The sequence below is a fragment of the Hyla sarda genome, chromosome 9 (genome assembly GCF_029499605.1).
Source record: "Hyla sarda isolate aHylSar1 chromosome 9, aHylSar1.hap1, whole genome shotgun sequence".
Lineage (NCBI taxonomy): Eukaryota > Metazoa > Chordata > Amphibia > Anura > Hylidae > Hyla > Hyla sarda.
This window is the reverse complement of record NC_079197.1, coordinates 166797502-166817411: the sequence shown is the minus strand read 5'-3', so window position 1 is coordinate 166817411 and position 19910 is coordinate 166797502. Positions and strand designations below refer to the sequence as shown.

The window sequence follows — 19910 nt, the reverse complement described above, 5'->3', positions numbered from 1 at the left end:
ACGGGACGGCGTGCGCGGCGACGTGATGATGACGATGAAGAGCGCTGACGATGCAGGGATCCCAAAGAGGACGCGCCGGAGCCCCGAGGACAGGTAAGTGATCGTCAGCGGAGCACACGGGGCACCGTAAACGGCTATCCGGTGGCAGCTGAAGCAGTCTGCGCTGCCGGATAGCCGTTTATGCGATGGCCAACGACATACAAAAGCATCATATGTTGATGCTGCCTTCAACATGCGATGGCCTCTGAGAGTGATCGTATGCTGAAATGATCGTATGTCGGGGCCATCGTAGGTCGGGGGGGTCAGTGTATAATAAAATCAGTGTGCAATTCAAGTAATCTCCAGTAGATGGCAGCAAGATACAAGTACCGTATTTTTCGCCCTATAGGACGCATCGGCGTATAAGACGCACCCTATTTTTAGGTGCAAAATCTAAAAAATTTACGATTTTGAACCCAATAATGGTCTTCAACCTGCAGACCTCCAGATGTTGCAAAACTACAACTACCAGCATGCCCGGACAGCCGTTGGCTGTCCGGGCATGCTGGGAGTTGTAGTTTTGCAACATCTGGAGGTCCGCAGATTGAAGACCACTGCATAGCAGGTAATACTCACGTTTCCCCGCCGCTCCGGACCCGTCACCGCTGCCCTGGATGTCGCTCCATCGCTGTCGCCGTGTCCCCGTCGCTCCGGGACGTCTCTGCTGCCGGCCGGGTATCCTCGCTCTCCGTCGCCGCCATCACGTTGTTACGCACGCCGACGCACGTACGCGACGACGTGATGACGAGGAAGGAGAGCGCCGGCCATACAGGGGATCCCTGAAAGGAGAAGACACTGAGGAGGCAGGTAAGGTCCCTCCCGGTGTCCTGTAAGCACTAACCCGGCTATTCAGTCGGGCTGTTCGGGACCGCCGCGGTGAAATCGCGGCAGTCCCGAACAGCCCGACTGAACAGCCGGGTTAGTGTCACTTTCCCTTCAGACGCGGTGGTCAGCTTTGATCGCCGCGTCTGAAGGGTTAATACAGGACATCACCGCGATCGGTGATGTCCTGTATTAGCCGCGGGTCCCCGCCGTTGATGGCCGCAGGGACTGCCGCGATAGGGGTGTATTCGCCGTATAAGACGCACCGACTTTTTCCCCCCAGTTTTGGGGAAGAAAAAGTGCGTCTTATACGGCGAAAAATACGGTATTACAGGTAAGAGAACAATCTATCCATGAAGAGCTAGGTGGCTGTGGTCGTAGTTAGAATGGGACGCTCGTAAAAACAATGTAAAGTATTAATACTGTTGGGTACAAGGGCACGCTCCCGACCTATGCACGCTCCGAGGTGCCATAAAGGAAAGGCACGCTCCCGGACTGTGTAACAAGCTATGTACGCTCCAAGGTACCAATGAGGACATAAAAGTACCAAGGAGGAACGAAGGTAACAGTCTGACAGTAAGGTAATGTACTGCACTTGCTATAAATTAAACTGTATTGCAATGTATATACTAAATTGATAGTATTAGTATAAGGTACAATGGGGGAGATTTATCAAAACCTGTGCAGAGGAAAACTTGCCCAGTTGCCCATAGCAACCAATCAGCTTGCTGCTTTCATTTTTGTGAAGGCCTGGGAAAAATGAAAGTAGCGATCTGATTGGTTGCTATGGGCAACTGGGCAAGTTTTCCTCTGCACAGGTTTTGATAAATCTCCCCCAATGTGTTCTGCGCAAGGGGAAAAGTATCATTTATTAGAAGAAACTGAAGGGAAAATATAAATGATGGGATGACAGGATATTTATTCTTTACCACTCGGATTTTGGATAGAGAAAAGAGGATGTCATTTATCTGACCTACAGAATCACTTCAGAAAGGTCATTCAAACCTTCTGGGAACATTGGGGGAGATTTATCAAAACCCGTCCAGAGGAAAAGTTGTCCAGTTGCCCATAGCAACCAATCAGATGGCTTCTTTCATTTTTAACAGGGCCGCTGTAAACTGAAAGAAGCGATCTGATTGGTTGCTATGGGCAACTGGGCAACTTTTCCTCTGGACAGGTTCTGATAAATCTCCCCCAATGTTCCCAGATGGTAAATCCAATATATTGATTTGCGCTTCAGCTGTTCAAATCAATTTGATGCTCCTTTTGGAATTCTCTCCGGGGGGGGGGGATTTAGATAGGGTGTTCAACTTCAGGATGGCAATTGACACAATGCAGGGAGACTCCATGTAGTTGGAACTTGTTCCTAATGCATATACACTGAAGGACATACATACACCACATAATCAGACTGGTGAGATGGGTTTTTATTCCAAAGATTTGGCCTGTTCTTTTAGATGTAACTGTAGATATGTCATTTCATTACAGCATAGACAATTCCTTTTATTGCATTTATAGCTCCCTGGTTTATTTGGAGCATCCATTTGTCCTTTATTATTCGGCCTCTGCGGAGCATCAAATAGATTTGAACAACTGAAGCGCAAAGAAATACTCTGCTCCAAAAAAATAAAGGGAACACTTAAACAACTCCAAGTCAATGACACTTCTGTGAAATCCCACTGTCCACTCAGGGAGAACACTGATTGACAATCAATTTCACAAACTGTTGTGCAAATGGAACAGACAACAAGTGGAAATTAGCAAGACACCCCCAATAAAGGAGTGGTTCTGCAAGTGGGGACCACAGACCACTTCTCAGTTCCTATGCTTCCTGGCTGTTGTTTTGGTCACTTTTGAATGCTGGCGGTGCTTTCACTCTAGTGGTAGCATGAGACGGAGTCTACAACCCACACAAGTGGCTCAGGTAGTGCAGCTCATCCAGGATGGCACATCAATGCAAGCTGTGGAAAGAAGGTTTGTTGTGTCTGTCAGCGTAGTGTCCAGAGCATGGAGCCGCTACCAGGAGACAGGCCAGTACATCAGGAGACGTGGAAGAGGCAGTAGGAGGGCAACAACCCAGCAGCAGGACCGCTACCTCCGCCTTTGTGCAAGGAGGAGCAGGAGAAGCACTGCCAGAGCCCTGCAAAATGACCTCCAAAAGGCCACAAATGTGCATGTGTCCACTCAAACTGTCAGAAACAGACTCCATGAGGGTGTTATGAGGGCCAGACGTCCACAGGTGGCGGTTGTGCTTACAGTCCAACACCGTGTAGGACGTTTGGCATTTGCCAGAGAACACAAAGATTGGCAAATTCGCCACTGGCACTCTGTGCTCTTCACAGATGAAAGCAGGTTCACACTGAGCACATGTAACAGACGTGACAGAGTCTGGAGACGCTGTGGAGAACATTCTGCTGCCGGCAACATGCTCCAACATGACCGATTTGGCGGTGGGTCAGAATTGGTGTGGGATGGCATTTCTTTGGGGGGCCGCACAGCCCTCCATGTGCTTGCCAGAGGTAGCCTGGCTGTCACTAGGTACGGAGATGAGACCATATGCTGGTGCGGTTGGCCCCGGGTTCCTCCTAATACAAGACAATGCTAGACCTCATGTGGCTGGAGTGTGTCAGCAGTTCCTGCAAGAGGAAGGCATTGATTTTATGGACTGGCCCGCCTGTTCCTCAGACCTGAATCCGATTGAGCACATCTGGGACATCAAGTCTCGCTCCATCCACCACAGACTGTCCAGGAGTTGGCGGATGCTTTAGTCCAGGTCTGGGAGGACATCCCTCAGGAGACCATCCGCCACCTCATCAGGAGCATGCCCAGATGTTGTAGGGAGGTCATACGGGCACGTGGAGGCCACACACACTACTGAGCCTCATTGTGACTTGTTTTAAGGACATTACATAAAGTTGGATCAGCCTGTAGTGTGGTTTTTCACTGTGATTTTGAGTGTGACTCCATATCCAAATGAAGAAAGGGTCCCGGCACTCAGATGCTTGTGAAATCTCAAAGATTTATTTATGCGACATGCATAGCATACCCTGTATGCTATGCATGTCGCATAAATAAATCTTTGAGATTTCACAAGCATCTGAGTGCCGGGACCCTTTCTTCATTTGGATTATCGTTATATTTTGTCCTCGGGCACCAACTACCTATTGCTGTGCCGACCTTCTTGGGACTTTGACTCCATATCCAGACATCCATGTGTTGATAAATTCGATTTCCATTGATAATTTTTGTGTGATTTTGTTGTCAGCACATTCAACTATGTAAAGACAAAAGTATTTCATACAATTAGTTCATTTGTTCAGATCTAGGATGTGTTATCTTTGTGTTCCCTCTACTTTTTTGAACAGTGTATATTGGATTTACCACCTGGGAACATTGTCCCCAGAAGGTTTGAATTAACTTTCTGAAGTGATTCTGTAGATCAGATAAATGACATCCTCTTTTTTCTATCCAAAATCCAAGTGGTGAAGAATAAATATCCTGACATCCCAGTTTGAGATTGAAACTCGCGGCAATAAAGTTTATGTATCTAACCTACTGGGACTAATGCCTTCATCCAGGGGAACCGTTTTCTTTGCCTGTCCTTCATGTTTCTTTTTTTGTTGTTGGCATTTTGATATGTTATGGCCTTGTACTAAGGTTAAAAAAAAAATAAAATTAACATTTTCCCCATAATGACAAAGTGAAAACATATTGATAGAAATATTTGCTAATTTATTAAAAAGGAGAAAACTAAATATTGCTGTTACGCCGAGCGCTCCGGGTCCCCGCTCCTCCCCGGAGCGCTCGCAGCGTTCTCTCATTCGCAGCGCCCCGGTCAGACCTGCTGACCGGGTGCGCTGCGATATTACTTCCAGCCGGGATGCGATTCGCGATGCGGGACGCGCCCGCTCGCGATGCGCATCTCGGCTCCTGTACCTGACCCGTTCCCCGTCTGTGTTGTCCCGGCGCGCGCGGCCCCGCTCCTTAGGGCGCGCGCGCGCCGGGTCTCTGCCATTTAAAGGGCCGCTGCGCCACTGATTGGCGCAGCAGGCCTAATCAGTATTCTCACCTGTGCACTCCCTACTTATACCTCACTTCCCCTGCACTCCCTCGCCGGATCTTGTTGCCATTGTGCCAGTGAAAGCGTTCCCTTGTGTGTTCCTAGCCTGTGTTCCAGACCTCCTGCCATTGCCCCTGACTACGATCCTTGCTGCCTGCCCTGACCTTCTGCTACGTCCGACCTTGCTCTTGTCTACTCCCTTGTACCGCGCCTATCTTCAGCAGTCAGAGAGGTTGAGCCGTTGCTGGTGGATACGACCTGGTTGCTAGCGCCGCTGCAAGACCATCCCGCTTTGCGGCGGGCTCTGGTGAATACCAGTAGCAACTTAGAACCGGTCCACCAGCACGGTCCACGCCAATCCCTCTCTGGCACAGAGGATCCACCTCCAGCCAGCCGAATCGTGACAATTGCTTTGATGTAAGTATTCAGACCCTTTACTCGGGACTTAGTTGACTCTGGCCTGGCCACTAAAGGACATTCACAGAGTTGTCCCTAAGCCACTCTTGTGTTGTCTTGGCTGTGTGCTTTGGGTCATTGTTTTGTTGGAAGATTATGCTGCCCCCACCATGATCACTGTAGGGATGGTATTGGGCAGGTGATGAGCAGTGCCTTGTTTCCTCCAGATATGATGCTGCCCCCTCCATGATCACTGTAGGGATGGTATTGGGCAGGTGAAGGGCAGTGTCTGGTTTCCTCCAGACATGATGCTGCCCCCACCATGGTCACTGTAGGGATGGTATTGGACAGGTGATGGGCAGTGCCTGGTTTCCCCCAGACATGATGCTTCCACCACCATGATCACTATAGGAATGATATTGGGCAGGTGATGGGCAGGGCCTGGTTTCCTCCAGACATGATGCTGCCCCCACCATGATCACTGTAGGGATGGTATTGGGCAGGTGATGGGAAGTGCCTGGTTTCCTCCAGACATGATGCTGCCCACCATGATCACTATAGGGATGGTATTGGGCAGGTGATGGGCAGTGCCTGGTTTCCTCCAGACATGATGCTGCCCCCACCATGATCACTGTAGGGATGGTATTGGGCAGGTGATGGGCAGTGCCTGGTTTGCCCCAGATATGATGCTGCCCCCACCATGATCACTGTAGGGATGGTATTGGGCAGGTGATGGGAAGTGCCTGGTCTCCTCCAGACATGATGCTGCCCCCACCATGATCACTGTAGGGATGGTATTGGGCGGGTGATGGGAAGTGCCTGGTTTTCTCCAGACATAATGCTGCTCCCACCATGATCACTGTAGGGATGGTATTGGGCAGGTGATGGGCAGTTCCTGGTTTCCTCCAGTGGTTTTCCACTGTGATTTTGAGTGTGACTCCATATCCAGACCTCCATGGGTTGATAAATTTGATTTCCACTGATAATTTTTGTGTGATTTTGTTGTCAGCACATATAACTATGTAAAGACGAAAGTATTTCATACAATTAGTTCATTTGTTCAGATCTAGGATGTGTTATCTTAGTGTTCCCTTTACTTTTTTTGAACACTGTATATTGGATTTACCATCTGGGAACATTGTCCCCAGAAGGTTTGAATTAACTTTCTGAAGTGATTCTGTAGATCAGATAAATTACATCCTCTTTTCTCTATCCAAAATCCAAGTGGTGAAGAATAAATATCCTGACATCCCAGTTTGAGATCGAAACTCGCGGCAATAAAGTTTATGTATCTAACCTACTGGGACTAATGCCTTCATCCAGGGGAACCGTTTTCTTTGCCTGTCCTTCATGTTTCTTTTTTTGTTGTTGACATTTTGATATGTTATGGCCTTGTACTAAGGTTAAAAAAAAAAAAAAATGAACATTTTCCCCATAATGACAAAGTGAAAACAGATTGATAGAAATATTTGCTAATTTATTAAAAAGGAGAAAACTAAATATTGCTTTGATGTAAGTATTCAGACCCTTTACTCGGGACTTAGTTGACTCTGGCCTGGCCACTCAAGGACATTCACAGAGTTGTCCCTAAGCCACTCTTGTGTTGTCTTGGCTGTGTGCTTTGGGTCATTGTTTTGTTGGAAGATTATGCTGCCCCCACCATGATTACTGTAAGGATGATATTGGGCAGGTGATGGGCAGTACCTGGTTTCATCCAGACATGATGCTGCCCCCACCATGATCACTATAGGGATGATATTGGGCAGGTGATGGGCAGGGCCTGGTTTCCTCCAGACATGATGCTGCCCCCACCATGATCACTGAAGGGATGGTATTGGGCAGGTGATGGGAAGTGCCTGGTTTCCTCCAGACATGATGCTGCCCCCACCATGATCACTGTAGGGATGGTATTGGGCAGGTGATGGGCAGTTCCTGGTTTCCTCCAGACATGATGCTGCCCCACCATGATCACTATAGGGATGGTATTGGGTAGGTGATGAGCAGTACCTGGTTTCCTCCAGACATGATGCTGCCCCCACCATGATCACTGTAGGGATGGTATTGGGCAGGTGATGGGCAGTGCCAGGTTTCCTCCGGACATGATGCTTAGAAGCCAAAAACTTCAATCTTGGCTTTATTAGTCTGAGAGCCCTTTCGATTTTTTTTTTTTGTTGTTGTTGCAAACTCAAATAGGCTTTTATGTGTCTTTTACTTGGAAGAAGTATATTTCTGGCCATTTTACGATAGATTCCTGATTGTGGAGGGTGCAGTGATGGTTGATCTTCTGGATGTTTCTCCCATCTGCACACAGGATCTTTGGAGCTCAGCCAAAGTGAACAATTGGTTTCTTGTCACCTCTCTTACAACCTTTACCCCATATCACTTAGTTTAGCAGGGTGGCAACTTTAGGAAGAGATCTGGTTGTCCCAAACTTCTTTTAATTAAGAATTATAAAGGCCTTTAGGAACTTTCAGTACAGCAGAATTTTTTCTGTTCCCTTCTCCAAATCTTTGTCTCCATGCATCCCTGTCTCTGAGCTCTACAGGCAGATCTTTCATCCTCAAGGCTTGGTTTTATGATATACATCACTAGCTGTGAGACAGGCCTGTGTCTTCCCAAATCCTGTCCAATCATCTGAATTTAATCAAGGTGGAGAAACAAAATTTTATGTAAAGGATCTGAATACTTTTGTCCATGCAAAGTTTTAGTTTTTCCTTTTTAATGAGTTTTACACATTCTCCCTATGGGGTATTGAGTGCAGAATGATTGAGAATTTTTTATTTTTTATTTTAGCACAAGGCTTCAACATAATAAAATGAGAAAAAATTTAAGTGTCTGAGGACTTAAGCTATGTTCCGACTATAAAATGTCCGCATACTTGTACACTGCGGGGCGCCAGCATCATTCGCCGGTGCAAGGACTGCACAGGAATGCTCTGCGCGTGTAGACATGGAACATTTAATTTCCATGTTGGAAACATCTGGCACGGAAATTCCACCTTATGCACAGCACAGCAGAATCCCATTTAATTCAACGGGACTCTGCTGCAGTGAAATCTCTATTTCCGTATGGAAATACACATGGAAATTCTGCATGTGTTTATAGCCAAATTTTCTTCAATGGGATTCCGCATTTCCATTTACACTGCAGAATTTTTATATTTTATATTTCTGCAGAATGCAGGTTCTTAAGCCCATTAAAGTGAAAATGCGAAATTGATGCAATTTTTTTGCGGAATTCATGCAAAAATTTGCACGGAAATTCTGAAGTGTTCCTGTACCTTTTCCAAATGTATTGTATATGCATGCATTTACACATCTCAACTTTTTTTTCTGTACCTTCACTTGGCTTTTCAAATTTCAGCTCTAAGATGACGTTATCAATTGGCCTAAGGAAGAACATAGGAAGACTATGTCATAAAAAAAAAGAGTTTCAGAGGCTTGGCTATTTTTACTTCTTTATTTATTTGTTCTTAGGCTTCTTTCACACTACAAAATTCTCCGTTTTTAAACATCCGTATGAAGTTCCGTCTGAAAACCAGCTGAACACGGCAGTAACAAAATCCTATACGTCCGTTAGAAAATCCCATTATATTCTAAGGGATATTCTAATAGCCGTTTGAACCCGTTGTAGTCCGATATTGATAACGGATGTTATTTTTTGACGGAAGATAGTTCGGAAGAAAATAGTTCATGAACTATTTTCTTCCGTACTATCTTCCATGACAAAATAACGTCCGTTATCAATAACGGACTATAACGGGTTCAAAACGGCTATTCGAAAATCCCATAGACTATAATGGGATTTTCTAACGGACGTATAGGATTTTGTTACTGCCGTTTTCAGCTGGTTATAGACGGAACTTCATACGGATGTTTAAAAATGGAGAATTTTGTAGTGTGAAAGAAGCCTTAACCTTTATTGCACCATTAACATTTCTTATTTGATATGTTAGTCTGGCATGTCTGTTTTATGTCATTGTGATTTTTCTAGCTATTTGTGACTTCAAGTAAAATGAACCCAAAAAGGAATTAGCTCACAGGATATATGTCGGCTATCCTGTAGGCATTCCTACTATAATATAGGTAAGAACAGAAGGGATTAGGGTGTGACTTCTCAACAGGGCTGGTGCAAAGATTTTTGTCACCCCAGGCAAAAGCTAATTTTGCTGCCCCCCTTGACTCCACTGATTGTCCCACCCTTTGACATGACCCACCTTAAAACTAGGGTGACACGCTGTATCAAAGGTGGTGCTGTTGGCTGAGCGAGTGGTTCGGATGCTGGCTGTCTAACTTTTTTGCTGTGGTCAGAGTGGCGCCCTTATGAAGAGGTACTCTAGGCAGCTGCCTATTTTGCCTATAGGCAGAGCTGTCTCTGCTTCTCAATCTTACATTCACTCAGTGTCACATATGGGCAGGGAAGAGTGAAGGCCTAAACTCACCCGCTCCCACTTGCCCTGCCTACTTGTGTACACGCCCTAGGGTCCACAACCACGGTGACAATCCTTGCTTTAGCTAAAGTGCAGGGAGACAAACGTCAGCAAAATAAACTATAATGCAGACAGAGGTCGGGACACTGTATGGAAACACACAAACTAACAGAAATAATAACTAAACACACACACAATAAGTCACAGTCCACAAACTGAGTCAATACCAAAAGATTACAGAAATGCCAAATCACAGAAACAAAAGAAGAGTCAGGAAGCAGAGGCAATGGGTCAAATATGGCAGAATATCAAGATACAATACAAACGCTAACTAGGAGTAGGAGCTCTTTCGCAAGCGATGAATTAGAGCAGACTGCCAGCTTAACCTCTTAAGGACCCAGCCAATTTTCACTGTAGGACACGGCCATTTTTTGCACATCTCACCACTGTCACTTTAAACATTAATAACTCTGGAAAGCTTTTACCTTTCATTCCGATTCTGAGATAGTTTTTTCGTGACATATTCTACTTTATGTTAGTGGTAAAATTTTGTCGATACTTGCATAATTTCTTGGTAAAAAATTCCCAAATTTGATGAAAAAATTGAAAATGTTGCTTTTTTTTAACTTTGAAGCTCTCTGCTTATAAGGAAAATGAATATTCCAAATAAATTATATATTGATTCACATAAAAAATATGTCTACTTTATGTTTCCATCATAGAGTTGACATGTTTTTACTTTTGGAAGACATCAGAGGGCTTCAAAGTATAGCATCAATTTTCCAATTTTTCACAAAATTTTCTAAATCAAAATTTTTCAGGGACCAGTTCTGTTTTGAAGTGGATTTGAAGGGCCTTCTTATTAGAAATACTCCACAAATGACCCCATTATAAAAACTGCACCCCCCAAAGTATCCAAAATGACATTCAAAAGGTTTGTTCACCCTTTAGGTGTTTCACAGGAATAGCAGCAAATTGAAGGAGAAAATTCTAAATCTTAATTTTTTACACTTACATGTTCTTGTAGACCCAGTTATTGAATTTTTACAAGGGGTAAAAGGGGAGAAATCTTCCTAAAATGTGTAACCCAATTTCTCTCGAGTAAGACAATACCTGATATGTGTATGTCAAGTGTTCGGCGAGCGCAGTAGAGGGCTCAGAAGGGAAGGAGCGACAATGGGATTTTGGAGAGTGAGTTTTTCTGAAATGGTTTTTGGGGGGCATGTCACATTTTGGAACCCCTAAGGTGCCAGAACAGCAAAAAAAAAACACATGGATTACTATTTTGGAAACTACACCCCTCAAAGCACGTAACAAGGGGTCCTTAACACCCCACAGGTGTTGGACGACTTTTCGTTAAAGTTGGATGTGAAAATGATTTATCTTTTTTTCACTAAAATGCTAGTTTTCCCTAAAATAATTTTTTTTTACAAGGGATAATATGACAAAATGACCCCCAAAATGTGAAACCCCATCTCTTCTGAGTATGGTCATACCCCATGTTAGGACGTAAAATGCTTTGCGGGCAAACTACAATGCTCAGAAGAGAAGGAGTCACATTTGGCTTTTGAAAAGCAAAGTTTGCTGAAATGGTTCTTGGGGGGCATGTCCCATTTAGGAAGCCACTATGGTTCCAGGACAGCAAAAAAAAAACCACATGGCATACTATTTTTGAAACTACACCCCTCAAGGCATGTAACAAGGGGTCCAGTGAGCCTTAACACCCCACAGGTGTTTGACGACTTTTCGTGAAAGTTGGATGTGTAAATTATTGTTATTTTTTTTTCCACTAAAATGCTAGTTTTCCCTCAAATTTAAAATTTTACAAGGGGTAATAGGACAAAATGTCCCCAAAATTTGAAACCCCATCTCTTCTGAGTATGGAAATACCCCATGTGTGGACGTCAAGTGCTCTGCTGGCGCACTACAATGCTTAGAGGAGAAGGAGCGCCATTAAGCTTTTGGGGAAAAAAATTGTTTGGAATGGAAGTCAGGGGCCATGTGTGTTTATAAAGCCCCCCGTGGTGCCAGAACAGTGAACCCCCCCCACATGTGACCCTATTTTGGAAACTAAACCCCTCACAGAATTTAATAAGGGGTGCAGTGAGTATTTACACCCCACTGGCGTTTGACAGATCTTTGGAACAGTGGGCTGTGCAAATGAAAAATTACATTTTTCATTTTCACGGACCACTGTTCCAAAAATCTGCCAGACACCTGTGGGGCGTAAATGCTCACTGTACCCCTTATTACAATACATGAGGGGTGTAGTTTCCAAAATGGGGTCACATGAGGGTATTTATTTTTTTGCGTTTATGTCAGAACCGCTGTAAAATCGGCCACCCCTGTGCAAATCACCAATTTAGGCCTCAAATGTACATGGTGCGCTCTCACTCCTGAGCCTTGTTGTGCGCCCGCCGAGCATTTTACGCCCACATATGGGGTATTTCTGTACTCAGGAGAAATTAGGGGAGTCTTTTTTTCCTTTTAACGCTTGTGAAAATAAAAAGTATGGGGCAACACCAGCATGTTAGTGTACATTTTGTATTTTCGTTATACTAACAAGCTGGTGTAGACCCCAACTTTTCCTTTTCATAAGGGGTAAAAGGAGAAAAAGCCCCCCAAAATTTGTAGTGCAATTTCTCCTGAGTACGGAGATACCCCATATGTGGCCCTAAACTGTTTCCTTGAAATACGACAGGGCTCCGAAGTGAGAGTGCCATGCGCATTTGAGGACTAAATTAGGGATTGCATAGGGGTGGATATAGGGGTATTCTACGCCAGTGATTCCCAAACAGGGTGCCTCCAGCTGTTGCTAAATTCCCAGCATGCCTGGACAGTCAGTGGCTGTCCAGAAATGCGTGGAGTTGTTGTTTTGCAACAGCTGGAGGCTCCGTTTTGGAAACACTGCCGTACAATAAGTTTTTCATTTTTATTGGGGGAGACAGTGTAAGGGGTGTATATGTAGTGTTTTACCCTTTATTATGTGTTCGTGTAGTGTAGTGTTTTTAGGGTACATTCGCACTGGCGGGTTACGGTGAGTTTCCCGCTAGGAGCTTGCGCTGCGGGGAAAAATTTGCTGCAGACCGTGCATGCTGGGAGTTGCACTTTTGCAACAGCTGGAGACACACTGGTTGGAAAACTTTCAGTTAGGTTCGGTTACCTAACTCAGTATTTTCCAACCAGTGTGCCTCCAGCTGTTGCAAAACTACAACTCCCAGCATGTACTGATCACCGAAGGGCATGCTGGGAGATGTAGTTATGCAATAGCTGGAGGTACACAACTACAACTCCCAGCATGCCGAGACAACTGTTTGCTGTTTGGACATGCTGGGATTTGCAGTTTTGCAACATCTGGAGGGCTACAGTTTTAGAGAACACTGCAAAGTGATCTCCAAACTGTGGTCCTCCAGCTTTTGCAAAACTACAAATTCCAGCATGCCCTGACAGCAAACAGTTGTTTGAGCATGCTAGGAGATGTAGTTTTGCAAGATCTGGAGGGCTACAGTTTAGGGACCACTATATAGTGGTCTCAAACTGTAGCTCTCCAGCTGTTGCAAAACTACATATTCCAGCATGCCCAAACAGCTTTCTGGGCATGCTGGGAGTTGTAGTTTTGCAACATCTGAAGTGCTACAGTTAGAGACCACTGTATAATGGTCTCAAACTGTACCCTCCAGATGTTGCTAGGCAACTCACCGGCTTCACCGGCTTCATCGCCGCCCGCCGATCTCCGTCTCCTTCCCGGATCGGTAAGTGGATCTTCGGTCCCCGTTGTTTCCCCGTCCTGCCCCGCCTATTGTGAGTGGGCAGGATGGGGAAAACTAAAGTTAACCCCCCCCGCCCCCGATCTGCTATAGGTGGTCGCGTCTAGACCACCAATAGCAGGGATGCCACCTCACTCCTATACCTTCAGGGGGATCGTGGGTGTCTTAGACAACCGCGATCCCCCTTATTTTCCGGGTCACCGGGTCACTATAGACCCGTAATGACCCTGAATTGCGCAAATCGCAAGTGTGAATTGCCGCGATCGCCGACATGGGGGGGTCAGGTTGTCATGACGTACGCGTACGTCAAGGGTTCTTAAGGGGTTAAATAGGCCCAGACCAGGTGCTCACAACAAGGTCAGCTGACCAGTCCAGACAGCTGAGCGCAGCCCAAAACAAAACAGAGAGAGCTGTCAGAACTGTTTAACCCCCACGGGTTCTGATACCCAGTTGCTACAAGTAGAAGGTGCATTGCTGAGAGTATGAAGTACAATGTATAATTCTGTATACAGGTTGGGTGACTAGGTGACCATAGGCAGTTTCTACATAGTCTAGAAAATGGCTGACTATGGTTGAAAAATGTATGATCATGGAGAAAGCTTAGAGAATAAGCCAACGGGGCACTAAGGAACCGGTAATGTTAGTGTAGAACTTACGCTGAGATGATCTCTTTTAAAGTTTGTTCTTTCCCACAGATCTCCAGCCGGGCGGTATAGAGGGATCTCACATTATAATGTTGGTCCATAGAAGCGGTTGACTTTGCCACAAGATGCCAAGAAGTAAATGTATCCTACAGAAGTGGTGAGAGTATGAGAGATATTGGAAAACCATGAATTAATAGAATGGAGATCCCATGGTCTAATACAAATTATATATTTATGGCCTAGAATCCATAGGACATAACATGTCTGAATGATGGGCGCTCACACTGGCTGGACATTCCCTATAATATTATTATTACAGTCTCCATTGAGGTCTATGTGGAGTCATGGAAAACCAAGCGAATATGGTTGTTTTTACTTCTTCCTATAGACTTCAGTGGAGACTGTCACTATTTTGTCCTGGGTTAAGACTAGGGGTGATCAGCACCAGTCAGGTAAGTCATCAATGTAACTTGTTAGAATCCTCTCCCTAAAACATATCTCCAATGACCTCCATGGAAAATTCATGAGAGTCCGATAAGCTGAGATACATGGAGCTGTATGTAGCGCTGCTTTATCTATCACTTTACCATTAATGGTGGAAGATTATGAGATTTGTATTGGAAATAAATGCTGGATTATCAGAATCCCTGGATTATCTGATGGAAGACTGAAGGGTCTCTAGACTATAGTCACTATTCTATATTTCTAAAACACATATGGGCACAAACCTCATTTTTCTCCAGATTCAGAGGCGTCTTTACGTCAAGAAGTCCATGACATGTCTTTGCTAAAGAAAAGAAAACATATTGCAGTTAGTAAATATTGTCAGCTACATGGAGGAAAGTATTAGGACACCCCTCATTACATCTGCATGAGCTCTTCAGACATTCCATCGTGCAGGGCCGGCTCTACCCATAGGTAGGTTAGGCCGCTGCCTAGAGCGCCCCCTTCATGAGGGCGCCATCTGTGACTATAGTTTTTTCTATATATATATTTTTTTGTGAAGCCGGCGGCACTGCAATGGCTCCTCTATCCAGCTGTCAGGAGAGAAGCACTGACACCTCACATACACAGTTATTATTGTCGTGATGTCTGTCAGTCAGATAGAGATGTGCAGCACCACCCCTGCACACTTCTTACCATGACTATCCTGGGCTCTGCCAGGGACCAACCCAGAATTATGCTAATCCCTCCCTGCACCTCATCCCTAAACTAACATAGTAGATGGTAAGGTCTCCATTCAGTGACCAGTTACATTTTGAAGGCAGAGCTTAACAGTGCCGGATAGGAGAAATGATGGTTGAAGGACCTTTGGTGATGCTGTGGAGAAGGCAGGGCTAAGCTGAAGTGCAGGTCACATATTTTTTGCACTGTCACTACTGCACTGTTCTGTCACCCTAATAGTAGGATTACTTGAGGAGGAGGATTGTTTCAGTGTGTCATCCCAGTTTTAAGCATATTCATGAGAAGGGGGTTTGTAACAGTGTGTCACCCCAGTAGTAAGGTAATTACATGAGGAGGGGGGTTTGTTACTGTGTGTCACCTCAGTACTAAGGAGATTACATGAGGAGGAGGTTTGCTACAATGCATAGCTCCAGTAGTAGGGTGGGTTGTGTCAAAGGGCGGAGCCAATGGGCGGGTCATGGTGGTGGCAAATTAGCTTTTGAATAGGGTGGCAAAAATCCTTGCACCAGCCCTGATCCCATATATAGGCATTACTCTCCAAACCTTGCCTTTATGGACCTAGCTTTGTGCATAAGGGCCAAACCCAAACTGTTCCCACAAAGTTGAAAGTGACAATTGTCCAAAATGTCTTCCGCTGAACCGAAGCATCAAGGTCCGACCCCTGAAGAACACCCCCATAGCATTATCCCTCCTCCACCAAACTGTACAGCTGGCACAATGCCGTCTGGGAAGAAACATCCTCCTGTCATTCATCAAACCCAGACTTGTCTACCAGATGTCGTCCAGTGGTAGCGGGTTTACACTACTGCATCCAACGCTTGGCATTGTGCTGGGTGATATAAGGCTGGCATACAGCGGCTCATTTATGAGCACCATCACAATTATTTTTCCAGCAGGGCACAGTTGTTTGGATTTTAGTGCCAGGTGAGGTTTGGTTTCAGTACTCAGCAATCCCGCTCTGTAACTTTATAGCTGAGTTTTTGTGGTTCCTAAACACTTTTACTGTATATAAAACAGATCAGATCTAATAGTGGAAGATGGAGGTATAAAAAATAATTTTATGATCTCATGTGTTGCATTGGTGGCTCCTATTTTAGTACAAAACTAGAATTTAGTGAGCTTTTTTAGGATGACCCATTCTTTCACAAATGCTTGTAAAGGCGACTGCAGTGGTAGGGATGGAATGTTATTTTGTGGTGTCCCGGTGCAGAACACACCTTTCTACATGACCTGTTAGGTGGATGTCACCTAGCGAGTCTGCTCCGGGTCCACTACTGAAGTTTAAATGTGTTATTCATTGCACTGTAATGTATTATAAATGCACTTTTATGTTTTAATGTGCCCTAAGGGGTTAACCTGTGTGTGAAGGAGGATGCTAAGGGGATCAAATGCTTGTTTCACCAATCAGGGCTGTGGCCCTACTTCCCCTAAGTCTGCAAGACAGGGAGGAGCTAGTTAGTTGTGTGAGCAGTTGTGAGGAGAGGATAGTAGAGGTCACCTCTAGACCCGTACCCCACCACATGAGGACAGGCCTAAGAAAATCCATTTGCAGGACTAATCTGATCAGAGCGACAACACCCTTTACAGGATCCCGCCGACAAGGTCGTCCAGCAAGTAAGAAGTAAGTCTGCATTGGAGAGAAAAGCCAAGAGAGCCCGCTTGTAAAGAAGATGATAACAGGAGATAAAAAAAAAACGTGGGCAACTCCGTTCCATAAATTTACAATCTGAACCCTGGCGGTAAACCATAATTCCGAATTCCTATGTTGAGAGTAGAGTCAGTGTTGGTCAGCTTCTATGTCTCTTACAAGCTATACAGTCAAATCCAGAGCATTCTAAACCTAATTCAGCAAACAAGAAGCTAGTTTGTCAGCAATGACTACAAGTCACATACTGCCCTGAAGCAACTGTTAGCCCTGAAGCATACTTCTGCAAACTTTGGCCTATTGTTGTTCTGTTCCTGTATATTTTTGCAAATTCCAGAGTATAATTTAGTAATTTCTGTAACCCTGCCGTTATTACCTCAGCGCTTGGCCCAGGAAGCTACTACCCTTGAAGCATGGGGGTTAACGCTACTCTGGCGCCACAAACGTTATACCAGACACATCACCCCTGTTAGCCACCAATATAACTGTGGTGATGGGACTGAATTAAACACCTGAATTCAAATATAAAGAACTGGAGCCCAATACTTTTTACCTACATAGTGTATATCATGACATATGTCAAAAAGATGGCGCTGCAGGGGAACGGAACGCCTGCTCTCTGCTTCCCTCACAGGTTATAGATACTCACTAAGGGTTTTAACAGTGAGACAAACTGTGAACCACTTATCATCAGGGACCCCACTAACAAAAAAACTATTTCTAACAGTAGATGGCCCCTCTGATTGAAATTTTTAATGGATAAGATATTTAAAGATATATGAAAATAAAGGGCCTGTACACTGGGTAATGATGCATTTTCCCAATAAAGACAATAATGGGTTACACACCCCTTTATGATGTCATAGGTGCTCTTGTGACATCATTAATGGTGTATAAGTATTCAGGTACCAGTGAACTGGTTAATGATGTGGTCGTTGCAAATACAGTGAAGGAGTTTAAACATGCATGGGATAGGCATAAGGCTATCCTTCATATAAGATATGGATAAGCATAAGGCTATCCTTCATATAAGATAGGCCCAGGGACTATTCATAGGATTCAGATTATTGGGCAGACTAGATGAGCCAAATGGTTCTTATCTGTCGACACATTCTATGTTTCTTCTTTAAAAGCAATAATAGCCTTCATGGCTGCCATCTTGGAATCATAATATTGTGATTAGGTCATTGGAGCTCTTGTGATTTCATAATTGTGTACTGGCCCTCAATACACTGGTTACCATGCACAATGATGCATTTTCTCATTGAAGACAGTGCACATTGCCAGAAATAAAATGTAACTGTCTCCTAATTTTTATAATTCCAGTTGAAGTGATGGATGATAATAATTTACTTACCATAGTCCACAGTGTTGTTAAACTCCTTGAAAATTGTCAATCCCTTACATTTGGTCCATTCCTTAAATTTTTCCAGCTGTGTATTTGGATTTGAAGCTGCTTCTACTACAAAAAGAAAGTAGTGAGATCATCATCTGGGATCTTTAGTACTAGAGACGATGAGTTGCAATATATATATATATATATATATATATATATATATATATATATATATATTACAAAAAAGAAAGTTGCAACAGCACACCAGCACACTTGGTCAAAAAATTGAGGCTCTTAGCGCACTTTCTGATCAAAATGTGTCCCCCCACATTATATATACAGTACAGACCAAAAGTTTGGACACACCTTCTCATTCAGACTTTTCTTTATTTTCATGACTATGATAATTGTAGATTCACACTGAAGGCATCAAAACTATGAATTAACACATGTGGAATTATATACATAACAAAAAAGTGTGAAAATCTGTCATATTCTAGGTTCTTCCTTTTGCTTTGATTACTGCTTTGCACACTCTTGGCATTCTCTTGATGAGCTTCAAGAGGTAGTCACCTGAAATGGTCTTCCAACAGTCTTGAAGGAGTTCCCATGATGCTTAGCACTTGTTGGCCCTTTTTGCCTTCACTCTGCGGTCCAGCTCACCCCAAACCATTGGGTTCAGGTCCAGTGACTGTGGAGGCCAGGTCATCTGGCGCAGCACCCCATCACTCTCCTTCTTGGTCAAATAGCCCTTAAACAGCCTGGAGGTGTTTGGGTCATTGTCCTGTTGAAAAATAAGTGATGGTGCAACTAAACGCAAACCGGATGGAATAGCAGCCGCTGCAAGATGCTGTGGTAGCCATGCTGGTTCAGTATGCCTTCAATTTTGAATAAATCCCCAACAGTGTCACCAGAAAAGCCCCCCCCCCACCATCACACCTCCTCCCCCACACCAGCACACTTCCTCCTCCACACCATCACACCTCCTCCCCCACACCAGCACACTTCCTCCTCCACACCATCACACCTCCTCCTCCACACCATCACACCTCCTCCCCCACACCATCACACCTCCTCCCCCACACCAGCACACCTGTGAAGTGAAAAACATTTCAGGTGACTACCTCTTGAATTTCAACAAGAGAATGCCAAGAGTGTGCAAAGCAGTAATCAAAGCAAAAGGTGGCTACTTTGAAGAACCTAGAATATGACATAATTTCAGTTGTTTCACACTTTTTTGTTATGTCTATAATTCCACATGTGATAATTCATAGTATTGATGCCTTCAATGTGAATCTACAATTTTTATAGTCATGAATATAAAGAAAACTCTGAATGAGAAGGTGTGTCCAAACTTTTGGTCTGTACTGTATATATATATATATATATATATATATATATATATATATATATATATGTATGTATATATATATATATATATATATATATATATGGTTTAATATACTATAATAGCTGTAACAATGTTGGTACTGCTCTCAGGGGCCTGTGTACAAAAAAGTCAATGGACAAAAAAATTTGATGCAGATTTTTCGTCCATTGACTTCAGTAGGTAGAAAATATCTAGCA

At 44.3% G+C, this 19910-nt stretch overlaps 1 protein-coding gene across 1 annotated transcript in view; it reads right to left on the bottom strand.

Annotated features, from left to right (window-relative positions):
- The window catches only part of LOC130292014 (uncharacterized), an 82971-nt gene that overhangs the window by 37111 nt on the left and 25950 nt on the right, over positions 1–19910 (bottom strand). The window contains exons 7-10 of the mRNA XM_056541445.1: positions 18345–18449; positions 14886–14944; positions 14170–14303; positions 8656–8705 (exon numbers count right to left, since the gene is read on the bottom strand). Of these exons, the coding sequence (XP_056397420.1) occupies positions 8656–8705; positions 14170–14303; positions 14886–14944; positions 18345–18449 (348 nt within the window). The remainder of the gene's footprint in view (positions 1–8655; positions 8706–14169; positions 14304–14885; positions 14945–18344; positions 18450–19910) is intronic.